The 17,307-nt window shown below is 59.3% G+C and overlaps 1 protein-coding gene across 2 annotated transcripts in view; it reads left to right on the top strand.

Moving 5' to 3' along the window:
* LOC122383828 (rho guanine nucleotide exchange factor 7-like) overlaps window positions 1-17,307 on the top strand; it is a 38,783-nt gene that overhangs the window by 12,791 nt on the left and 8,685 nt on the right. For both annotated transcript variants that reach the window (XM_043370623.1, XM_043370621.1), the window contains exons 4-10: window positions 929-1,147; window positions 1,480-1,586; window positions 2,882-2,973; window positions 4,705-4,801; window positions 10,897-11,021; window positions 12,117-12,195; window positions 13,399-13,541. In XM_043370623.1, the coding sequence (XP_043226558.1) occupies window positions 929-1,147; window positions 1,480-1,586; window positions 2,882-2,973; window positions 4,705-4,801; window positions 10,897-11,021; window positions 12,117-12,195; window positions 13,399-13,541 (862 nt within the window). The remainder of the gene's footprint in view (window positions 1-928; window positions 1,148-1,479; window positions 1,587-2,881; window positions 2,974-4,704; window positions 4,802-10,896; window positions 11,022-12,116; window positions 12,196-13,398; window positions 13,542-17,307) is intronic.

Here is a 17,307-nt window from a genome sequence, read left to right as displayed (position 1 = left end):
GGGAGCTAACTCTCGTCTGGCCCCTGTCCTGCGGCACTGCGACTTCAGGATCTACATCGTCCGCAGATTGTGGCGACGGCGCTTACCTACATTTTCTACCTATATGGCTGCTGGATATGGACTTACCGTGTTGGCCGCGGGTTGGAACAGACAACCAATATCCGGGTGCATATTACATATATTGTAGCTCCGCCCTTCATAACGCAGGGTTCTCTTTTGAGCTACGATATTTGTTGTAAGTGCCTGCCACGTACCCAGGTGAAATTTAGCTCGGCAGTTCTGGCATCTCGTTAAAAGTTGCCGGTGTATTTTACGGCAAAACTTTGCTTCTGCATTTTCTGAGTTTCCATACAAGGTTCGCTACACTTCGTCTTGTCAAAATACGACTGAAGTTACGCTGGACAGTATGTTCCTGGCGGCCCTCCGGCAAGTGCTTCATGTGCAACGCTCCACTCCTAGTTGCCAAGTCACAGGGCTCACCTGGGTAAACTTTGCCGCAGTCGCTGTTCAATAAAGCTGCTTTACAACCTTACGACGTAAGACAGTCAGTAGACGAGATGAAACCTTGCAAATTTATGGAAATTTGTCAACCGAAGCTAGTTACCTATTGCTTGTCATATACCTTACCTACCGGTTCCGTTTCTCCGAACCTCATGAGCTCGACTGCCAAGCGCACAACTGACTGTTGCGCCCTGTTCGGTACCATCCAGTCCAGGAAACTTACTGGTTATGTTTCGTGCGATAATCCTGATAGATGTCACCCCGGCAGACTGTCTTCGGCTGAGGACCGCCAGCTGACCGGTAGCCTGGAGGAGGTTGTGACCCACGTGTGTTGTACGGTGACCCCCGTGTGGAGTACCCTGACCCCTGTGTGGAGTACTCTGACCCCTGTGTGGAGTACTCTGACCCCTGTGTTATACCCCTGCAGTCTGTCGGCAGCCGAGCACCGCCAGCTGACCGGTAACCTGGACGAAGTGCTCGGTGAGCACGGCCGACTGCTGGCCGAGCTCGAGCTGCAGGCGGCCGTTCAGCAGCGCCCGCAGCGCGCCGGCCACGTGTTCCTCAGCCGCGCGGCCGACCTGAAGCGCGTGCACACTCAGTACTGCGCCGGCCACCCGCGCGCCGTCTGTGTGCTCGACAAACACAAGTGAGACTTGGGCAGGGAAGGAGAGTAAACAGGGGACTGGGGAGTCGGGAACAGAGGTAGGGCAGGCGCGATTTATTGGTTATTGGTGGCTAAATGACCGAAAATATTGGTTACCGTGAGCGAATGCGTTTTCTTCGCTATTTATGACTGTTTTTGATGAGATACGGCATGTTCAAAGGGAGGCAACGTGCAGTTATGTAGGTGCGTAGTCTGGCTTGTGTAGCCGATATATAATTCTTGGTGAGTCCATTTATCTAGCGGCTAGCCATTTGACCCGCTGTTCCCGCCCACTGCGGCCGCCCGCTGACCCTCCACCTTCTGTGCCGCCGCAGGGACGCCCTGAACGCGTTCATGGAGTCGCAGGGCGCCCACACGCCCGGTATCATGGTGCTCACCACCGGTCTGAGCAAGGTGTTCCGGCGGCTCGACAAGTTCCCATGTGAGTGGCCGGTGCGGCTTCGTCCGCCCCGGGAGGGATTTGTCCTGGAGCCGCGGCAAATCTCAGTAGCTCCATTCTTGACAGCCTGTAAAACATGGCTGGGATGTTTCGCCGTGTTTACGACCCCTGAAAGGCCATGGGATGGTAGGATGCCTGGTAGTTTTATAAGTTTTGATGCGGTGCGAATGGATAAGTGTTTCGCAGGTTTCAAACAATTTGGGTGTAGTACGAATGCCTAGATGTGGTTAGTAACCCTAGTAACCCTGTTCTCAGTTGTTTTCTAGTGTCTCTACTCTCTGGTAGCTGGCTACGTTCCAGTTACGTTTCCCTGCCTCCCATTGTGTGCGTTAGCTTGCTGTCGCCACTGTGTCTATCCACGACTTCTGACAGCCTTTGGTTCCCACCAGTCGCCCCACTACCACTGCTGTGTTGTCCAGCTGTGTCCCCTCCCTCCCTACCCTCTCGCTCCAGCCCGCCCCATTCCCCAGTTAGCGCTGTGTTGTCCAACTGTGCCCCCCCTCCCTCCCTCCCGCCCAGCCCGCCCCGCTCCCCAGTCAGCGCTGTGTTGTCCAGCTGCCCCCCTCCCGCCCCACCCAATGCTGTGTTGTCCAATGTCCAGCTGCCCCCCCCCCCGCCCCAGCCAATGCTGTGTTGTCCAGCTGCCCCCTTCCCGCCCCAGCCAATACTGCGTTGTCCAGCCGTACTCCCACTCCCGCCCCATCCCGTCCAGCTCCCCAGCCAGCGCTCTATGTTGTCCAGCCGTACTCCCCCCTCCCCGCCCCACCGCCCCTTCTGTTGGCGCTGCGCCGCCGGGCCGAGCCGAGCCGAGTGGGCGGCCGCCGGCGGCCGGCTGCCTACCTCAGCGGCGTTTTTGTCTCGGCCCGTCTGCCAAGGCGAGCTGCCAACGCGAGAAAGTGTAAAATGCGCCACCGATGATCAATGCAGCGAAGTGGTTGTACAGATTAATACAGGGCGAGATTCTTGTTCGATAAATGCAATAGATTGAGATGAAATCAATCGTACGCGGTTGAAGCTCCGATGATCAATATGTATGATTTGTGAAGGTGATAAGGGATGAGGATTAGTGCTGATTTTGTTTGATCGGCTGGAATCTCTACTCATTGAAGCTGCCAGCGAGCGCCGTGTAATCCATTTTACTGCACTTGAACATCATGAAAGGTGGCAATTTTTAATGCAGCACGATCGTCGATCAGCCCTAGGCTTATGCGATGAAATGATATGACATCATTGCTCTTTCTTCGAGATGGTATTTATGCTCATGTCCGTTGTTGCAGGCATGCTTCAGGAGTACGAGCGTCACTTGGAGGAGGGGCACCCGGACCGGGGCGACACGCAGCGCTCTATCCACGTCTACAACGAGATCACGGTACGGAAATGTCCGCATCTACTGCGAGATCACGGTAAGGGCCACCCGGACTGGGGCGACACGCAGCGCTCCATCCACGTCTACAACGAGATCACGGTACGTTATACACTCCTACGGCGAGATCACGGTACGGTATACACTCCTACGGCGAGACCACGGTACGTTATATACTCCTAAAGAGAGATCACGGTAGGGGCACCCGGACCGGGGCGACACGCAGCGCTCCATCCACGTCTACAACGAGATCACGGTAGGTTACACAGTCCTTCAGCGAGATCACGGTAGATGCTGGTCAGACAGACTGTCTGAGTATTACCGAGTAGTTACTGGCCTTGACCTAGCTCTGATGTCATACCCACCTGGCGTTATTCGTATTGCCCGTATCCAAATTAGTTTGCAGCATCCTGAAAATACAGATACCGGTACCTACGACGCAGCTACCTCAAACAGCCTCCGTCGGAATCAGGCGACGCATCCGACGCCCACAGCGTGTGACGCTGTCAAGCCGAACGCCGCCCCAATTCGCCGCTGTGTGGCTGCGACCATCCAGATAACCGGCCGCCAATGGGCCGTGAGATGACGGATGGCGCTCTGGACACGCCACTGCGCTGATGGGGCTGAGGCGCCGGGCGCGGCGGCGGGCAGGACGGCCGGGGCTGCTGCGCTGTGATACCCGGGGCACATAGTGTCAAACGGGGCGGCAATTATGGCCGGAATGTACGCTCCGTGTGAGCTATGTCCGGAATGTCAGTAGCGGCGTCCGGGCTGACTGCCCAGAGTTGCCCGGAGTTTGGTCTGACGGCGACGGACAGTCAGGGATGTCAGGGACGGCTGTAAGGGGCTAATGACGTCACAGGACCACTGTCCGACATTGATATACCTAGACCTAGTGTCCGACGTGAATGACGCAAGGGACAGGACAGCTGTTCGGCGTTGATGACGTCAGGGATGGCTGTCCGGCGAGATTGACCTCTCGTCCGACTGTCCAGCGTTGATGACGTCAGAGAATACTCTCTAAGTTGATGACGTCAAAGCCGACGTCTCCGGACGGCTTGTGTTGGTGGATCAGACGCGTCCGAGCTATCTAAGGAACGGGCTCCGGGAATGAATGGCATCTATATGGAGCTCAGCTGATGTGGATCAGTGTCCTCTTCGCTTTGGTATTCGTGCTTTTTGTACATACATTGATACAAAATTATCATAGATATTGTTAGATATGATTGATATTGTACTATCTTGTTTGTCACATCCTGTTGTGTTCAATCATTGTCACACCCTGTTGTGTTCAATCATTTGTGTTTGGATTTATTTAGGTACTGCCCAGAATATTATTGTTCACAGTCAAGACAAACATTTTTTGATATATTCAATCGCAACAATTATAACAGTGTTACCTTTTAATTGCACATAATTTGGAAATCATCTTCAGGCTGTCTTCGTTGCGTGTGAAACTCGACACCGCGTCTGAAATGCCTCAAACCACATCATGCAATGATAGTTCTGATTCCTCGATGTAAAGCTACTGAGATGATCGCCTTGTTTTGTGTTGCTTTGTCCGTAAAAGCGTATAGATGATAAATCGACCGTTACCTTTTCAATTATGTTGCCAGTTGCCCTGATATCCGGTATGAATTATAGCTGCGCGTTTGTTGATGTGGATTTAACTACTTTGTCTGTTGCTGTGGGGTTGTGTCATCAGCAATGTGACGTCTCCGTGTTTGTGTATTTCAGACGAGCTGTGCCACGATCCGTCGCCAGAAGGAGACGGAGCTGGAGATTCTCTCCGGAAACATCCGCCGCTGGGAGGGCGAACAAATGGCCAACATGGGTACGTACCGGCTCACCACCCTGTCTCTGTGATATAGACTGGCTCTCGGAGAAGCCGGTAAGCCTCAATTAGCTTGGGTCCCGATAGGTTATCAATGGTATCCATAAACCAACCACCCAACTAGTGCTAACTCGGCACGGAAGACAGACACCACACATCAGCATTGAATTCAGCATAACGAAATTACAAAAGGTCAAAAGGTCTCCGGTCCCGAAAGGTCACGGGTCGCGCTAGACTGCGTCCGTCGGGCAGCCGGTTCATTTCGCAGCCTTCCCGTGAATTTGCCGTGATGGATGCTATCTGCCGCGGTGAGGGACTCATTGTGAGCCCGGCTGGAATATCAAAGGCCGAGCAGCCCGTGAACTATGGCCGGGCGTCAGCCTTTGAGTGTGTTTCATCTGTGCACGCGACGGCCGCCTTGTTGAACAGCCGGGTGCCCGACGTCCGTACCAGCGGCAGCGGAATGGTGACCTTTGTCGGACGAAGTTGCCGCGCGGAACCCCCGGTTACAGCAGTCCAGGGGGGTACGCTCCGGCTGTTTAGCATTACGAAAAATGGTGACAGACGTTTGTGGAGGATTGTCGACGAACTCTTGTTCCGCGAGCAGTACTTACACGCTAGCGGAAAATTCACCAATCAGCGCTCGGCAGTACTCGACGCTGATTGGTCCGACGCTCGTGACGAAATTGCGGGGGACCGCAGTTATTCTCTATGGACCCGAATAGGCTTTTGGATTTCGGAGGAGTTTCTTTAAAATTATATGCTGTTTGGAGCTGTTTTCGAGTTGAAATATATTTCTTATGACTGTTAGCTATATAATGACACCATAAAATCATGATTTTAATAAATATTACCGATGTAATATCGGCCGAAAAGACATGCTGTCATGGCACGGACTGCCCTGCGGCTGATGTGGGGCCCCTAGTGCCAGCGTATGGTAATAATGGGTTGACGAAGGGTTATTGGAGAAACTTAGAGCCCCTTTAGCATTCAGTATAGGGTCATCAGAGGCCGGGAATGTCCATCAGGGGTCTGAGTAGGCCTGTCATAGGGGCATACATGACACATCATGGCCCATGGGTCAATGTAGATCCATTAGGGGCCGTTGAAGGGCCATCATTGTTCAGCGTGGGCTCGCAATTACCTCTGATGGGCATATGCCGTGCCCCGATGGACTAACGCTGGCCCCTGATGAACCATCACCAGCCCCTGATAGGTCTACAAAGCCCTCTGCTGGGTCCAAATTGGTCACTGATATGCCCAAATGGGCCACTGAGAAACCCGTACAACATCCCCTGACTGCACCTGCTGGACCAATGCCGTCCCCTCATGGGCCCACCACAGCTCTTGAATGACCTTTTCAAGTCCCCTGAAGTGCCTTTATTGGCCTAAATGGCCCCTGATTGACTGATGTGGTCCCTATTGGTCCTATATGGCCCCCATGAGCCCTCAACGTCGGCCTAGACAGCCTTACATTATATGCCACTGGGCCCTGTTGGGTCAGCACCGGCCCCCGATAGGCTTGCACACTGGACCCACCGGGCCTATACCGACCCATGAAGGGTCTATGTCGAACCCTCACGGACCTCCGATGACCACACGCCGACATGTGTGGCCCCATCAGCAGTGGTCCGTCTATCCCATGTACTTACGGTCTTTTTGGCCGATGTGACACCGGTAGTATATAGAATGTCATGATTAAATGTCGTTATTACACAGTCAAAAGTCACAGAAAGAATATCCAAGCTCAAAAATGGCCTCAAACCCAACAAAACTGGTATAAATCCCCTTCAAAAGCCGTAAGTCTATTAAACGCCATAGGGGAATAGCTACAGTCCCCCGCAATTTCGTCACGAGCATCGGGCCAATCAGCGTCGAGTATTGCCGAACGCCGATTGGTCGATTTCCGCTAGCCTGTAAATGCTGCTTGCGGATATAGTTTTGAACAAGTGAGGGTCGCGGCTACTAATTATCGCTTGTCACCACTTTTTCGTCGGGAACGTTCTACCTGGTTTATATAGCCTTGCAGCAGTCTGAGCCCAGTGCGGCCCAGTGCGTTCGCAGCTGCTCGCCAGGCCGGGCCGTCATTTGGCATTTACGCTGCGGATGTGTAACCAGTGTCCGCGTACGGGGCTGGTCAACACACTTCACTCAGCATATTGGGCAGTGTGCGTCAGAGCAATCTGATTAGGGCTGACGGAGCGTAGGAGCGATCAAAGCTGACAGAACGGAGGGGGGAGTAGCTGACGGAACGCAGTAATTGTCCTTATTGACTGACGAACGGGGGGACGGTATGACCCACTGGGACACGAATCACTGCGCTCCCAAACAAACAAAAGCAGTTCCCATCACACCGGCAAGCTTTATTGCATTCTTCAGTCAGTCGATCGTGTTTCAGTCGTTCCCGTACCTTTCCTACTTAATCGATTATTGAGCGTCCCTTGACCATCTGAGGTTCATTCTTACCTCCTTCGATTTCATTCGGTCTTCTGTATGAGTGATTTATTTCCTACCTCTCCCCGTTTCCGGACGGTAGCTCTGCGGTGTGTGATATGGGCCATTTGGGCAGTTTACCGCGGCCATTTCCGCTCTCCGCCCGCCTCCGTCCGCCTTATTTACGCGTGCGTGAGACCCGGAAACGACTCCCGCTTACTCCGCCGACTGTTCGGGGGACGGGGCGCGAGCAACCCCCCCCCCCCCCCCCGGCGGACGGGAGCCGGTGTCTGCCTTATCGACCCCGCCCCTCGCTCGCTTCTCCCTCCCTCTCCCTGTCGCCGCCTCTGCTCTACCCTCGGCCGGGGTCCGATTTCGATGGGGCGCCGCGCGCCGGTCGGTGACTCGTGACGATGACAGCTGACGTCGATCCTTCGCCGCGGGGCGTCGAGCCGGGTAATGGGGACGATCATCGACGGACATTTAGACTGACCTCGGACCTGACACTGACACGGAACTGGGTCCTGGACCTTAGGTCGAGTCCAGAGCCAGCCTCAGACGGACTGGTGGCCCCTTTTTACAATCCTAATATAGTCAGGGGTGCGGAACCGGAGCCGGAGCCGCTGGAGTCGGCACATTTTTGCCCGGAGCCGGAGCCGAAGACGGAGCCGCCATGACATTTCACCCGGAGCCAGAGCCGTAGCCGGAGCCGATCTTATTTCTCCGAAGCCGGAGCCGGAGCCTAAGCTGTCTGAAATTTCCACGGCTCCGCATCCCTGCTACCTAATAGTTGTGAAAAGATTCCAGCTGGCATTCCGCCTTGACACTCGCATTTCGTCATAATAGAAAGGCACAAGGTCACTAACTCATCCTCGCAGCGTTCCTAATTGGTTTAGAGAGTTGACCGACATTTCATCAGAAAGACGGTGATAATCGAATATATTATATAATTGTGCTTAGGTCAATTGGTATTTTATAGCATTGTGAGTTCGAGCACACGTTTTCGTCCTGATTGGAAAGGCTTAGCCAAGACATGGACGTGACATTCTAACATCATGATGGATTGCTAGCTATCATTTTGCACGACTTCCTTCTAGTGCATTATGCACTCCAGAGTCCAGACCAAACACCGATAAACAACTCCGTGACCTCTGTCATTTATCCCGTCCCCTGGACCTCTCGCTGCCTCCCGCTCCCGTCCCCAATCGGGCTGCTGCCGGTCCCCAGCTCCGGTGGGCGGTCCGCGGCAGCCCATCATCGCCAGAGCCAGACGAGAGTGCTCGGGAAAGGTCACAGCCCGGGGATGACACTCGGCTGAAGGGCAGCGGCCGCGTCCTGGGTCAGACGGGCCTGGCGGGGCGTGCTGGTTCGTGCCCCTGGGTCGGACAGGCCGGGGGCGTCGCTCTGGGCGCGGCGTCCTGGGTCAGACAGGCCGAGCGGAGTGCTCTGGTCTGGACAGGCTGGGCGCTCGGCCAAACGGAGCGGCCGACGGGGACGTCCCACCACGTCTCTGTTTGTATTCGGCATATCAGCTGGCTGTGGTCCCGGATCTTTATTGGGTCTGCATAAATTATTTACTAATTAATACCATTCATGCATGGCCCAGTCGTGTGGCCCCTGTCTCTGAATTAAATCATAGTCTTTCATTAAGACGTCTGGGTGATTTATCTCCGAACCCAAAGCGGCGTCTTCTCGAAAACACCCACGCGGCTCCCAAGTGACGACGGAGTTTGGATCGACCTGCCTCCTGGAAATAGCTGCCTATGTAGCCCATAAGGGCAGATCCGCGGAATCCCTCGCTCCGAAGCGCGCCCGACCGCGCCAATCACACAGCCGTCTTTGGACGGACCCGACCGGCGTCTTACAGAGCGTGATCTCGTCTCGGCCGCTGTGATATGACGGTCTCTGAGCCGCCGCCGGGCCGGCCCGGACGGAATGGGACGACAGAAAGGCCCGCCGTGCTTCCTTCACGGGAGCCGGAGGCCGCGGAGTGCTGATGAGATATCTGTGCTCGGAATAGTATCGGAGCGGGCCGGTGTCGTGTGTCGAGTTGATCTGACAGACGTCTGACCTACAGAGTACAGACACGTGCCACTGTAGCAGATACTTGAACTGCGCGGAGGCGTGACGCAGCGCGGTGACCGTGTCCTAACTGGTGCTCGCTCCGAGCTCCTCTCCTCAGCCACTCAGAGTTTTGGCTTTGTTTTTGACACGTGCCGGCGAACAAAAGAGACTGGCGCGTCGGCCGGGTGACGGATTGCCCCCACCGTGACCGACACTGGCTGGGAGCTCTGTTCTCCGCTCGGCCTGTCACCGTAGTCTGTCTCCAATGAGCTGTCTGTTCTCCACCGCCCGTCTCGGCAGCATGTCTTTACGGCCTGTCCGGGCAGTCTGTCTTGCTGGCTTTGCCCTACTCGGCCTGTCTCGGCGTTAGTCCGTCCGTGTCGCGGACTGTGGTTATCCTGTCCCTCTCACCGCCGCCGTCAGCCGTCAGTCGTCCCAGCTGTGACCGACACGGCCGGCCGGGTGGCGGCCGTCACCCCCGGCCGACGGCGCTGGCACGGGCGCCGCTCTGCGCCCGGGTGTGGTGGAGGTCGAGCCGTGTCTGCGGGAACCGGTGACGGCGCCAGGAACATGTCCGTCGGCCGGAAACGGTGGCTCCGGGCGGAACCGCCGCGCCGCCGCGGCTGGCACCGGTCGGCGGCGGGCACAGACGGCCGCCCCGGGCCGACCGGTCTACCCCGGCCGGTCACCTCACCTCAGTGTCACCACCCAGCGAGGCGTCACAGCCCGAAATTACCCGAGATCTGTCCCGGTATCCCTGTCTGGAATCCCTTTGAATCGGGTTATCCCATTAGTGCTGTGCGGCGCCCTATATGGAGAACAGATGGACCGGCGCTCTGAATGGACGTATTGGCCGGCGCCCGATCCGCGCTGCTTGGTATTGACCTCAGCGGAGGGATATCCGGAACGGCGATCGCTGATGGCATAACTGATGGCATCTACGAACAACACAATATCTCGGTATGAACGCTCAAAGCCATACGTTATTCAGTGCTAATCTTCTCACGTGAATGGAACTGAGTTTGCATGTTGTCATCCCCCGATCTACGCTGATGCTCAGGGATATGCCCAATCCGCTGACGTCCTGCCGAGCACGGGCCGGCGACGTTGTATTTATTTATTTGCGTGTTTTTTTTTTTTTGTCGACTGTCTGGCTGATCAACGGGTGCCGGCCGCCGTGTGTGGCCGCGGCCTGCGTCTTCTGCCGAGGTGCCGCCGTCCGTCTGACCACGCGCTGAGACTCTCCCGTCCCGCTGCACGGCTGATAACACGGGCGGCGTTACCGCCGGTCGGTCCGACTACTGCTAACCCGGCGCTGCCGGAAAGGATGGCTTGGGCCGGGTGGTATCGTCATTAGGCTCGCCAGGGAAGCTAACGCTGACTCTGGCCCTCTGTCCTCTAGTTATCCGTCGTTAGTCCGCCAGGCTGTCGCGAAGTAACCCTCGAACGGTGGTGATATTCATTCACTCTGTGATCTAAGACCCAGACAGTGAAAGAGTGTCACCGTTAATTGCACCGACATGACCCCCCTCCCCCTCCCCCCCCCACACACACATACGTCTGTCCCCGCCTGTCTGACCCTGCGTACCTTCCCACAGGTGAGATCATCCACATGGGCTCGGTGGCGGTGGGCAAGGAGCACAGCGACCGCTACTTCGTGCTGTTCCGTACTACTCTGGTGATGCTCAGCGTCTCCCCGCGGATGTCGGCATTCATATACGAGGTCAGTCGGAGGCGGGTGGCGGTGACACTGGGCGGTCCCTGATGCTGACCTGAGGGGTAGATTGGTGAGGGGGGATGCTGCTGTCAACATATGGCTAGCAGCGGTGCGTTGTTTCAATACTTGAAAATTGAAGCTATTGCAAGCCCTTTGTATTTAAGTTTATAGGCAACGCTATCAGTTCGAGCCAACCATTTCCCGCTGTTTTTTTTTTTTTTTTACCTTTTTTGCGGAAGATAATGGTATCATAAAAGCTAAGTAGTGATAGCTGATATTCTCAAGTGTGTTGTTCCTCGTGCTACCGCGCTGTTCCTTTATTTATTCAGTCGGCTCCTCTGACGGAAGCTGGCTCTACCCGGCTGTAGTGCGCCTTAGCCTCGTATCCCGCACAGCAGTCAGTCTCTGCTGTAACAGTCTCTGCTGCCCACTGTACCCCACACAGCAGACGGTCTGCTGTGAGTCTGCTGCCCACTGTACCCCACGTACCCCACACAGCGGGCAGTGGTCTCGGTGTCCCCCTAACAGCCGGGCCGCGCCGCCGGCTCCGGTCGTATTACATCATTACGGTCACACAGTCCCGCCCCGGCAGTGTTTCTCAGAAGGCGCCCCGCACCTCCGTCCCTGTGGCTGGTGGGTGACACCTTCGGCCGGTCGCCGGGGGCTGCTCTGTCCAGTATCCAGTCGGCCGGCTGTGTTTCCCCTCCCAGCCAGCTCCCCAGTTCCCGGTGTAGTCCGTCCCCACCCGTCCGCAGCGACCATAATACTGGAACCCGTGTAATCAAACGGACGCACCGGGCTCTATTGATCTGTGTGGCTGACGGGTGAGCCGGGAATGAACCCGGGGACAGCGGGCTGCTGGCCTTTCGACCGGCGCGGCGCCCTGGGCTGGGCTGGACTGGGTGATGTCACTATCTGACCGGGCTGGTGGGCTCCCGACCGGCGCGGCGCCCTGGTCTGGGTGACGAGTGCTGACCCGTGACCGGGCTGCGTGGACGTTTGGCTGGTGAACGGGCTGAGTGACGTCTGACATCACTGTCTGACCGGGCTGGTGGGCTGGGTGGCGTCACAATCTGACGGGGTTGGTGGGCTCCTCCGCAGGGAAAGCTGCCGCTCTCGGGGATCAGCGTCACCAAACTGGAGGACTCGTCTGATCACAAGAACGCCTTCGAGATCGCAGGTAGACTTGGGTGAAAATAAATTCATGAATCTATTTTAAAGTTACGTAGTTGGTTTCTTAGCCTAGCCAGTGGACTAGGCTACATTTTGGCGGACATTTTGGAAAATGATCTAAAAAATGTAAGATGTATGCGGTCATTATGAAATAAGACGCCTGTACTGCGATCAAAAATTTTGAGTAGGACTAGGGCTCAGTCAGGTGGTTTATTACACAGGGTCAGGGACCGATCCTAGTGATGATTGACTGGCGTGAAAATGAAATAAGCTCAGACAAATCAAATCAGCTTTATGATGCTGGGCGGAATAGACATCTCATTGCCGCCTGACCTTGCCTGTGTGGTGAGGTTCCAAGGACACCGGGGTGACTGCTTCTCGGCTGCTGCGTCTTCCTCCCCGCGCCGTGTGGTCAGGCGTACCCTTGTTACTCGTATCATGCATCGATAGGCTGTGCGCCTTTGACGTTTTACGTAGTTTTTTTTTTTTAGGTTATGTTGTGGGTTGATGCTACTTCTACTGTGCATCGTGTGTTATACGTTAGTAAGTGGTAATGTTTCGGATTGTGTTCGTTGCCACTGATCGGCCCGAGTTAGTACCCCTAATCACTGTCAATCACAGGCTGGTGGTACTAAGTCGGCTTGTCTGTTTGCCATAACAGCGTACTGTCGACGTCTCAGTCTATCGGCCTCTTGTCTTGCATTATTCTGCTCTCATATCCTATAGAGATCTCCCCTGCACAATACAGATACCTTCATGTGTCTGAATTGTGCACAATTTGTGTTGTAAGTCCGTCAGAGTTTCCCCAGTGGTTCGTCTCAGGTGCAGTGTGTAAGCGTATGTGTGCAGGTTGTGTGGGCGGCCGGTGCACGGTGTGGCAGACGTGTGCCCTCTGCCCCCAGGTGCGGTATGTCAATGTGCGTGTCCGGTATTGGTATGTGTCAGTGTGTGTGGGCCGCCCGTGCGCGGTGTGGCAGACGTGTGCTGCTGCCCGCAAGTCCGATGTGTGTGTTTGTGTGTGTGCGGTGTGGTAGACGTGTGCCCGCTGCCCTCAGGTCCGATGTGTTTGTATGTGTGTGTGTGGACCACCGTGCGCGATGTGGCAGAGGTGTGCCCGCTGCCCTCAGGTCCGATGTGTTTGTGTGTGTACTGTTTGTATGTGTGTGGGCCGCCGTGCGCGGTGTGGCAGACGTGTGCCCGCTGCCCGCAGGTCCGATGATCGAGCGGATTGTGGCCGAGTGCCAGAGCCGCGACGAACAGCAGGCCTGGGTGTCGCAGCTGCTCGGACAGATCCAGGCGGCGCGCCAGTCGGCCTTCCTGCCCAGCCAGCCGCAGCCCATCCCCCACACGAGCGTGAGTTTCCTGCGACACACGCCCGGCTCGGGCCGCTACGAGAGCGGCGTGCGCGCGTTCGTGGCGGCCGGCCCGCTGGCGCTGCACCAGCCCGTGCTCGAGTACGTGAGTGTGCCGTACGTGCGGCTGACGGAGCATATCGGCGAGCTGCTGCGGCGCGGCGTGCTCAACGCCGGCCGGCTGAAGCGGCTGCTGTACGGCGCGCGCAGCAGTGGCTCCGAGTCGGCCGGCCGGCGGCGCAGCTCGGTCACCTGCCGGCGACTCTCGGCCGTTCACGTGCGCCGCAAGGTGTACCGCAAGCGGCGCGGCCGGCGCGGCGGCTCCGTCTCGTCGGCCTCCTCCAGCGGTACGCTCTCGCCCGGCGTTGGCAGCGAGCAGCTGCGCTCGCTGAAACGCTGGGTGCTCGAGGGCGAGAAGTCGTTCGAGCGGGACCGCAGCGAGGCGTCGCCGCCGCCGTCTCGGACGGACACGTATCGAGTCTCTGAGCCGGCACTGCGCTCTGACAGTAACCCGTACGGCTGGATTCGCTACTTCGACGGCAGCCAGACGACGGCGGCTACAGACGAGAGCGGCCTGAGCGAGCCGGGCGGCGCCGGCGCCGGCTGGCTGTCCCTGGACCAGCTGTCTGCGGTGGGCGATCGGCCGGCGCCGGGCCGCCTGCGCCGCCTCCACTGGGGGCCGCGGCTCAGCTGGGACGCGCCCGAGCGCACCCGGTCCCTGTGCGAGCTGCCGGGCCGCGCCGGGCCGCTGCACGCCGCCGTCTGGGGCGACTCCCAAAGCCTGCCGTGCGTGGCCGGCACGGCCGGCGCCTCCACCATCTGTGTGCCCGCACCGCCCATACCGCTGCCGGACGAGATCTGGCTGGGTATTCCGTGTGGAGACTCGCAGGAGTCGCAGGAGCCCGAGCTGCGGCAGTACTACCCAGGCAGCTCGGACTCTACTCCGTCCCTGGCGGCCGGCGGGCCACGGCCCCGGCCCCCGCTTCTGACCCGCCCCGCCCCGGCCAGCGCAGAGTGTGAGGTCCCGGAGGCAGCACGAGAGCACGACCTGCCCGGGAACCGCTGGACGGGCTGCTCCGGCGTCGGCTCGGTCCTGTCGTCCGCGGGACAGCGCTCAGGCGCTGCCAGTCGCGCGTCGTCGGCAGGCGCTCAGAGGTCTGCCAATCACAGGCACCAGTCGTCAATCACCAGTCAGCCGTCCTCGGGCAGTCAGCTTTTTACCAGTCACAGGCATCAGTCGTCATTCTGCAGTAAGCAGTCGTCAGTCGGCAGTCAGAGGTCGGCAGAGGGCAGTTCCGCGGCCAGCGCCGGGCCGAGATGTGTGGATCTAGCAGCGATCAGAAGGAAACAGTTCTCGGCTCGCAGCGGGCGGAGCAGTAGCTCGGCCGCCAGCCGGAGGCAGCATGACGCCATCAGTGAGACGGTCGCCGGGAGGAACTCCCCTGGCGATAGCCGGCCGTCCAGTGGTGGTACCAGGGCGGCTGAAACGGACGGGAAATGTCCATCAGACAGTCACAGTGTGCCGACCAGTCACAACCGTGCTGGTGCGTGTCTGAAACATTCCAATAGCAGCCACTCGTCCGCGAATGGGAGCCTTGCGAGAACCGACGATGCTCCCAAACTTATTACTAAGGACGGAACATTCAGCAGCAGCAGCCATCAGCCGCCGGCGGGTCCGGCTGAGACCCGCACCCCGCTCAGGGTGGCCCGGTCCGCCGCCGCGCGGCCCCGCTCCAGCCCGCCGCAGCTGCGCCCGTTCGTCAACCACTACGTGCACACGGTGGCGGTGCTGGACGCTCCCGCGGCCGCCCCCGTCGCCGCCCTGCCGCCGCGGCCGGCCGCCAAGTGCACCTGTGACGTGCAGAGCGCCAACTCGGCCGACTCGGGACTGGCGGACGTGTCGCACCACAATGCCTCTTGTCCTCTGCGCGGCGGATCGACGCCGCGCCTGCGCCGCTCGTCCCGGCTCTCCTACCCGCGGCTGGCGCTGCTGAACTCCTTCTGGGCGGGCTCGCAGGCCAGTCTGCCGGCGGCCGCGGGGGTGCAGGCCGGCGGGATGCAGTCCAAGGGAGGGCGCGCCGGCGAGGAGCCGCCGCCGCCGTCCCGCACCGGCTCGACCCGCTCACTGCCGGCCCGGCGGCTGGGCGGGCAGCGGGAGCCGGGGGACAACCCGACCGGCGGCGGCGCGGAGGGCGATGGCGGTGACGAGCCGCAGCCGTCCGTCCGGCCCCGGTCGGCCTCCAGCGGCGCCAGCTTCCGCTCCCACATGGTGGCCCACTGGTGGATGAAGACGTCCGTGTGTCCCTGGGAGCTGCGCCGCTCCGAGGCGGTCGCCTGCAAGCAGTACCTCTCGCTGCGCCGCTACCGGCCGCGGTTCGCCGGCACGCCGCGCGCAACCAAGGCCTCGCAGACCAGCCTGGCGTCCCAGAGCAGCAGCAACTACAGCACGCGCGCGTTCAAGGCCAGCTCGGACCCGCCGCCGGACGCCGAGGGCGACGACCAGTGGGTGACCATGGCGGAGGTGGAGCTGGACGACCAGGCCGGTCACAGCGCCGAGGGTCTGCTGCGGCACGGCCGGCAGCCGGCGCTGCACCGTGTGGCGGCGCGCTCCGCCGTCCCGCCGGCCGTCCCGCCGCCGCCGCCGCCGGGCCGCAGCCACCTGCAGATCGGCCTGCTGGGCGGCCGCCGGCGGACCGGCACCGTGCGCCTCTCCTCACCGGACCTGGTGGCGCTGTCGACGGCCGGCGAGCCGCCGCGCCGCGGCTCCCGCTCCTCTCCCAGCAGCGGGCGCACCTCGCGCGCGTCCCGCGGCTCGCGCGGCCGGCGCGGGAGGTCGGTGTTCTGCTATGACGCGGCCACGGTGCTGGAGTCGTGTGCGGCGGCGGCCGTCGAGCCGGCCTCCTCTGAGGAGCGACTGTCCGACGGAGGGGCACGGGGGAGCGACCAGCGACGCTCGGAGAGCTGTGAGGAGCGCGAGTCGGAAAACAGCGCGGCGCTGGAAAGACCCGGCAGCTCGGATCGGGAACATCAGTCGTCTTCAGCTGGAGAGAGGAGCTCGTTTGTGAGCGACAGGGGCCTGTCGCGGAGTGTATCACCTGGTGAACAGGCGCCGCCGCCGCGTCCTCCACCGACCCGCGCTCGCCGACGACTGCGGGTGTTCTGTTACGACGCGGCCACTATACTGGCCACGTCAGCACCTGTGGTGGTAAAGACTGACCGTGGACAGATGTCGGCCTCAGCTAGGGTCGTGCGTGGCGCCTTCTCTCAGAGTGATCGTACTATCGCGGAGAGCTGTGATCAGTCCGACCTGCCGTCTTATCCGTATGTTGGCCCAGATACCACCTGCGCCGCCCAGGCAGGGGACTACTCTGAGTGGCCATCATCGCCCCATCCTGTCCACCCAGTCCCCGAGACCTGTCCCGACCCCACGTGTGCCGAAAACCTGCTCGAGCGGCTCCCTTCATCCTCTACCCCTGAGCGGACCGTCCCCCTCCCGGGGGCCACTCAGCCCCGTTCGGGGAGCCGCAACAGCTCTGAGCCCGGCAGGGCCGAGCTGTGGCCGGCCGAGCGGCCGCTGGACTCGGCACTGATCCACCAGCTGAGCTCCGAGGACCGCGAGGCGCGCCGACAGGCGGTGTACGTCCGCTCCGGTTCGGCCGAGTCCTGGCACCCGTGGAGACCCTGGAGCTCCTACAGTCGCGACTGTCCGCACTGCAGCAGCGTGGAGAGAGAGGAGGGAGGCGCCGCGCCGTCCACCGCGCCGCCAT

The sequence above is a fragment of the Amphibalanus amphitrite genome, unplaced genomic scaffold, assembly GCF_019059575.1.
Source record: "Amphibalanus amphitrite isolate SeventyFive unplaced genomic scaffold, NRLGWU_Aamphi_draft 000174F_arrow, whole genome shotgun sequence".
NCBI classification, from domain to species: Eukaryota; Metazoa; Arthropoda; class Thecostraca; order Balanomorpha; family Balanidae; genus Amphibalanus; species Amphibalanus amphitrite.
This window is presented reverse-complemented; position numbering and strand designations above follow the sequence as displayed.